Source organism: Plasmodium fragile, assembly GCF_000956335.1.
Source record: "Plasmodium fragile strain nilgiri unplaced genomic scaffold supercont1.29, whole genome shotgun sequence".
Classification (NCBI taxonomy): domain Eukaryota; phylum Apicomplexa; class Aconoidasida; order Haemosporida; family Plasmodiidae; genus Plasmodium; species Plasmodium fragile.
This window is the reverse complement of record NW_012192609.1, coordinates 145185-152661: the sequence shown is the minus strand read 5'-3', so window position 1 is coordinate 152661 and position 7477 is coordinate 145185. Positions and strand designations below refer to the sequence as shown.

Here is a 7477-nt window from a genome sequence, read left to right as displayed (position 1 = left end):
TTTTTTTTTTTTTTTTTTTTTTTTTTTTTTTTTTTTTTTTTGGCCTTTTTTTTTTTTTTTTTTTTTTTTTTTGTTTAAATTGTGTAATTGCAAATGCATGTGCACTGCTTAGAAATTACGTAAACCTGCTATTTTGTGAAGAAGACTGCAATAAGAACGAATGGGGAAGGGGGAAAAAAGGAAAATAACTATTCTGTGTGAAATGACTGTGCAGCGTACAATGCACAGTGTGTTCCGTGTGCAATTGATCTTTTCACCAAAGAAAAATACAAAAAATCTTATAAAAAGGAATTGTTAAGTACAAATGGGCAAGAATTGCGAAATTGGGGAACACAGGAAATTTCAGCTGAAAGAAAACATGTGAGCGAGGGAATCTTTTTAACAGGGGTTTCAATCTGTCCGCGTTCAATGGCTCTGCTTTTTTTTTTTTGCTGTTCCGCTCTTTTTGCAGAGGGGGAAATGATTTAAACTTCTTAATTGCGCGCTTTGAGCGTAATGTCATTACACTTTATGTGTAAGTCCCCTTTAGCGAAACAAAAACGAAAGAAAAAGAACAGCTAATTCGCACGTGGGCTATTTAAAAAAAAAAAAAAAAGTGACTTAAAAGGTGAACCACATAACCCGCAAAAAATGATCCAAAAAAAGGAATAAGAAAATGAATGGTATTACCAATAGTTTTTACCAAGTAATGCTCGCTTGTTGACGACTAGGTTCCTGTCGAAAATGGCACGAAATAAATATCAGCGTGGCTGTTATGAGGAACGCCAGGAAAAGGCAAACTCAAAAGCGCGGCAACTTTAAACGCATGCAAAAAATACGCTTCATAGTTTCTTCATTCAGTCGTAACATCCGCGCGGTGGATTTATGAAACTAACGGCAGCGGAAATATATTTTTTGTTTTTTTTCTTTTCGGAAGGCTTGCTTCTTCCTGGCTCATGTTCAGGGCACGCATAATGCATAATCACATATGTTTACGGTTTTGAAATTACCTGTTTGCATATTTGTGACAATTCATGTGGCTGCTTCAGTTGGGACGACGGCAAACCTGTGCAAAGGTTAAGCCCGTAATTTTTTCCTTTTTCTCCCTGGTTAATGGTTAAAGAAAAAAGGGGAAATAAATTAACACTCTTATTAATATTCGTGTTTTCATGTTCATGCACAAAAATCACATTATTGAAGTATCTAACTACGCGCGGCTGCCACATGATGGATGACAACTTCATAAGCGACAAGGATGAACAGTTGTTGAAACTACTGCTTAAAAATAGACCAAAGGTAAAGAACTATGTGTCATTTTGTTGATAGTCTTCGTTGGGAAGTTCCCAAATGTTTGTGCTCAGCATGTTCACATGTGTATAAACAAATTTTATCTACCCAGTACGCGTGCGTACTTATAACTACGTATGCGATATTCACGCACCGATTGTACGAAGCCCCCCCCCCCCCGATCAATTTTCCCCATCTCCTCGTTCTTACCCATAACCAGTTCAGCGAAGAATTGATTGACTACTACCTTTCGTACAGCGGATGTAGCGTAACGGAAAAGTCCTGCCTCAGATTCATTTCTCTCATGTTGCATAAATCGATAGACAAAGTAATGGAAAGGAAATTTTTGCAATCTAGCTTGAAAGTGAAGTTTTCTTGCAAACGGTTTGTGTAGAGGCATTGTTTTCTATCTTATCAAAGAAAATGTTCACCTGGTTCACAAGAGATACCCATTTATGGTTCCTTTTCTTGTAGCTAATAGATCAGTCGACGGTCTTGCTGCCCGGCGAAGCGCCCCATGGCAATCACAACCAGAAGGTTAATGACAACAGGGGAGAACTTAAGGTACCCATACGTACGCACATACATGATTATGATGCAAAAAATAAAACATATTATAGATCTTGTTCTGTGTACTAAACGCATAAGTGCACCAAAGAAGGATTGTTTTCGCCCACACACTGCACCGCATAAACGTATGCATAGGATACCTCATATATATGTTTGCCCTTATTTCCAAACCCTTATGCTGCAGAAGGAGCTGAACTGTGAAAAACTGTTGGAAGCTATAAAAAAATTTGATCAAAATTATCAAAGTGAAGAAATAATAAAGAATTTCAATCTGCTTAAGAAATAGGGAGAAAGAAAGCGAAGCAGAGCGATGCGCATTCATTGCTTTTTTTTCCAACATACATGATAAGTACCTTGTTGTGCTTTTTAATTTTTTTTTAAATATTCGTCAAAATTGATCCAAATTTGTAAAAATTTCGTTCCCGCTTTACAGCGTCTTTGTCAACCTGCCGAAAGGTTTACATTTTAGTTGTTTTTATTTTTTCCCTATTTTGTGGGGGAACTATTTTACAATTTTGTTTTTAGTCCAGCTTAAACATAAAATTTTTATTAACACTTATTAAGTGTAAAGCGGTATCAGCAAATAAGTTGCACACAAATGTAACGGAAAAGTGGTGCAAAATTTTTGAGAAAAATAAAATATTCAAATGTTGTAAAAAAAAAAAAAAAAAAAGCTACACAAAACATAATACGCATAACGTAAGAACACATTGAAGGGCAGGCGGGGGACTTAAAATTTGCCTTTCCTTTTCCTTCCTGTGTATTTGCTGTCCCTCTTGACGTCCAGTCCCTAAAAAGGTGTGTGTGGAAAAAAAAAAAAAAACGAATTGACACACATGCACATGCCGGTGTAAAAACGGTAAGCAAAATGGTATATAAATTTGCTGCTTAATTGGAAATGTGGAAAAGCATATTATCCGTTCACTTACCTTCATTCTTCTCTGATTCTTTTTCTTCAAAATCCATTCCTTGTTTTTTTTTATTTGTTTTTTTGTTTTCTTATTATGTCTGCGTTGTGGTGATCAGAATGTTGCGCGTGTGTAAATGGTTATCTTGATGCATGCACAATTTTGGTAATATAATTGATGGTAAAAAAAAAAATGAACTCAGCAGCGTATGCAAACACATCGATCAAACACGCATGGTTCGCACGCACAGCACAATTTCATATGTGCACATAGCTAGCTCCTCCTTGTGGCATTTTTACCTCCTGTTTGTGCTCGCAATATCATTATGTTCCTCGTCCTCCAAGGGTTCCGGAAGGTGCGAAACGACGGCGGACCCTATCCACAAGCATAGGTAATATCTAATGCGGAAAAATGAAAACACAATTGGGAAGCATTAGGGAACGCGAAAAAATGTAAGAATAAATGAATATATGCATTTTTATCCCTCAAAGAATGTTTAATTTTTTTACTTTTTCGACTTTGCTGAATTTGGAAAATCCACGACAACACCACCACCAAATCCAGCTTTCATGGCGAAGTTCGTAAGGGTTTCAATTTGTTCTGCCGAGTCGGGGTAAAACTGAAATACCTGCAAAAGGGGGGGGTAATCACCAGGGGGTGATGAATGAACACAGGTGTGCATATAATTATACGCATGCACACAGATAAGCACAGCGCGTTCATGAGTTTAACACTAAATGGGAACGCGTTTTTAACTGCACTGCGTTGTAGACACCTTTTGGAACCCTAAAACAAGCGCACATCTGTGGGTAGGGTTCACTTCGTGTTGACGCTTACCGCTCTGGCTCCTCGTTTCATACAGTTATATAACCACTTAAAGAAGGTGCTAATTCTCACTTTGGGACTTTCATCCTTCTTGTCCCAGTTACACAGCCACTGAAGGGCAGATATGCTGCAATGGTGCGTCGAAAAAAACATACAAACTTGTGTAAATAAATGCTCTCCGTTGTTTAGAATAAAGAGCGTTAAATATATCAGGAGTAAGAAAGACGGCGTGGCTACCTGACTACTCCGTCGAAAATGCAGGACTGGAACCTCATCACTGAGAAGGTCGGGGAAAAAACAGCAAAGCAGGGAAATGGTGAAATTGCAAAGCGTTGAAAAGTGAATACGTAGGTTAGGCGCACACATGCTGTTTAATCAAGTATGCATTAGTGTGCTCATCTCATTCATGTAATAATCGCAATGTGCAATTTTCTTTTTCTTTTGCATGTGGGCACATCACGAAGATTACGTTTTCCCATGTCAGCTAAAATCATGTCCCCTCCGTGGTGAGCTTCATTCTGCAATCCCGCTTCTGGAAAGAGGAAGAAGGAAAACGTTACATGTTGCTTTTATATGTTCATCCGGAGAAGTATGGACCCATAATTGGGACATACATCAAAATGACGGGGGTGCAAAAATTGTGCGTACTTATCATATGAATGCTGATGTCAATTCCTATCCAAAAGTGATCCGATTCGTTCAGGGTCATTCCGCTTATGCCGGATCCACATCCAATGTCTAGCAGCAAGCAGGGGCTCTATAAGGGGAAAACCAAGAAACAGCGAAATGGTTAACGCCAAACGTGTAGAACGCGTGGAAACATTCTTCACGCAGATTATTCGAAAGGGATAACATGCCTAATTGAGTGATGCCACTTTCTGACTTACTTCCGGGAGTACGAGCAATTCCAAAGCTCGGTCAGTCATTTGGGATTGTATGTCCCTAATTCTGGAATTGCGGACGTATTTTTTGGCTTCGTCTTCGTTATAAAACTGTAAAGGTGTAATTTTTGTGGGCGGGCATGGACATGCGACATGGTGTTTGTGGCGAGTATACTACGGCATATGTTGTGTACGTATGAGCACACAGGGAATGTAGACTGCGCATATAGCATTGCATCCATCCTGATGAGCAATTGTTGTGCCTGTTGTTCCATTATTTTTTGTCCTTACAATGTCTGGGGGGGAAGAATACTCGGGCCTAACCATCTCGTCTAAGCTATTTTAAGTACATTCATTTAGAACATATTCTTGCTTTTTTCAATTTTGAATTAAAAATTTAAAAGTGTTTTTGTTGCAACCGAAAAATGGGTCAACATGTAATGACAACAGAATCAGTTGGCACTTTTGAGGCAATAAACACTTTGTATGTTCATCTAATGTATGCGTTCGTACGTATTTTATTGGCATGTCAATTTACGTGAACTTATGTGTTTTTGTTCAATATGTACGTGATTCCCGTTGCACCATAGCAGTGGTAGTAGAACACTCCTGATTCTTTATTATAATTTCCTTAGCGGAGCGACAGGATAAAGCAACATACAAAGGGCGTGTAGTTAGGACGACACCAATTTTACGTAGTCTTATGGAGCTAAAATAATACGTTCATTTGTTGAAGTCGTGCATTCACAATTTGTAGGGTACAATTTTATGCATACAAAATTGGAGAAAAATTTACCAGCAAAAGTTGAAACAAGAAAAAAAAAGAGTTTCTAACGGGATGTCAAAATTTGTTGTTATAGGAAATATTTGTTTTGCGCTCTATGCTTTTGGATTGCGTGTGGAGGTAGGGATTAATTAAAAAAAAAAAATACAGCTACAATTCTGGTCCTTCCAAAACGTTAAAATGGTTCATTTAGTGGTTTCTAAATGCAAACGTTTTAAATGTTTTATTCGTTTACGTTCAGCGCGTTTGCATAATTAGCATTCTTCATATGCTACTTTTTTTGCCGCGTTTCGTTGCCATTTTTTTTCCCCCCCGTTTGGGTACAATGTCCGCGAATTGGCTACAAAGGTTGTAGCAGTTGTAATTTGACCAGGTTAGCAGATTATTCAGCTTATTATTTAGGCAATTATTTTACTGCGTATGTTGTGCATTATTTAGTGAATTATTTAACAGGTTATATGACAGTATTATTTAATTTTATTGTTTTTTAAATGGCCCCATTTTGCTGCCAAGTGTGAAAAAGAAACAAAAGGTGGTGGTTCGAATGCACCACACGAAGTGGCAAACTGTCAAAGGATGTTGGGATATTTTTTTTAACTGTTCGATTTCTTTTCGCCTTTAAAAGAGTGGCACAGTAGTAGACAAGGGATGGGAATTACGACATTTATACTTTCGAGCCACACAATGTGGCAAAAAAAAAAAAACAAAAGGCAAACGCATGGATATGCCAGACTTTTCCTTTTATAGACAGTGACGTATATATATAAAACAGGCCTTCATTTTGACGTACCTCAGAAAATGCAAATACCATAATGGTTGACCAGTGTGGGCATAAAATTGCGACAGGTTGTGGCCGCAAAGTGGTAAAAGTTGAAAAAACGAATAAGACGCATTGACGATAAATAAATGCCGAGTGGGGGCATACGTCTCCCCCCCTGTGCGGTGTCATAATACGTTTCCTATGCTTTATAGTAGCATCACTGTACTTTCTGCGAAAGCATGCAAATGAGTGTGCGCACATATGTTCTCATTTTCTGAATGAAAAAATTGGCCTTACTGTATTTTTTTGGGAAAAAAAAGGCAAAAAATACAAAACTGGCATTTTACAGTTGCTACTCCAATTTCCGTTTTGTGTGCCCTTGGATTATTTCTTTTAAATGATCGCTTTTGCCAAGTATAAAAATTTTATAGTAAGACGCACATATAAAAAAAAAATTAGTTCACGCATGTGTACAGAACGTGGAAATTAAACGAATGTGTGGAAATGAAAAGCGTTTCTTCTGCGATACGCTTTTAACCATGTGCTAAAAAGGATATTATTCCTGGGGAATTATTTTTACATGCTACGTGTTCGTGAGTATTTTTTTTTTTTTTGTTCCAGACCGCTTGTCCATTTTGGCACGCAGTAATGCTTAGCAGTGCTTCGCCATGCGTAGTTATGCTTATTATCATTTAGCATTATTTATAAATGCGAACATTTGAGTCATATTTTCCGCCTTTGTGCCACTTTTTCGCATGCAGTAAGTATGCACAGTTTCGCGGGCCATATGTAGTGTTTCACTGTACTTTCCGTTTTGTGCAATTTGTTTTAACTTGATCACATATACACTTATATATGTATATATATATATGTGTATGTATTTTTTTTTTTAAAAACACTTCGTTTGTGCCACCTCTGCACACGCGTTTTAATCTCTCCGCTTTTGCCCAACTTGTTTTTAAAACACTCTTTGTGGTGTTGGGGCATAGTGTGTACTTGTAAATGCATACATACCAGTGCACACATGTGTGCCCCTTGATCAGCTTAGCACAAAGTTCCCAACTCTATGAAGCAACATCATGCGTATTTGTGTATACAATACTGTGCTGTATACTTTTTTATGTCAGTTTTTTTTTTTTTTTTCGTTGTTCTATCATTTTGTAATATCAAAGCATTTCATAGGTACGCTTTTTCTCACATTAATGACTTAAATTATTCCTTTTGAACAACATGTTATCAGTTCACTACACCACACCCTATATTTGTGAAATATATTTTGAAGTGATCTGAATTTCCCCTAGGAGCGATGAATATTCAGGAAAAGGTAAACATTAAAAGGGAAGGCAAAAAAACATACAAGAGGATGTAAATGTGAGTACAATCACACGCCTCCCCTATTTCAGCACATTTGAGTTGGTTTCAAGTTCCGCAAATGTATGGTGCATTTCTTCACGAATGTGGTGAGTGCTAATAGATTTTTATT

At 37.5% G+C, this 7477-nt stretch overlaps 2 protein-coding genes across 2 annotated transcripts; one reads left to right on the top strand and one right to left on the bottom strand.

Moving 5' to 3' along the window:
* Window positions 1-1206: 1206 nt before the first annotated feature.
* On the top strand, window positions 1207-2122 carry AK88_02822 (uncharacterized protein; the record flags this gene model as incomplete). The annotated part of the gene is made up of 4 exons (XM_012480445.1): window positions 1207-1275; window positions 1487-1630; window positions 1741-1830; window positions 2021-2122. The coding sequence occupies 4 exons, from the start codon at window positions 1207-1209 to the stop codon at window positions 2120-2122; spliced, it is 405 nt and encodes a 134-aa protein (XP_012335868.1).
* Window positions 2123-2566: 444 nt separating this feature from the next.
* On the bottom strand, window positions 2567-4777 carry AK88_02821 (uncharacterized protein; the record flags this gene model as incomplete). Its single annotated transcript, XM_012480444.1, has 10 exons — window positions 2567-2626; window positions 2766-2844; window positions 3044-3142; window positions 3254-3372; window positions 3582-3696; window positions 3807-3846; window positions 4039-4101; window positions 4218-4326; window positions 4457-4561; window positions 4742-4777. The coding sequence occupies 10 exons, from the start codon at window positions 4775-4777 to the stop codon at window positions 2567-2569; spliced, it is 825 nt and encodes a 274-aa protein (XP_012335867.1).
* Window positions 4778-7477: the final 2700 nt, after the last annotated feature.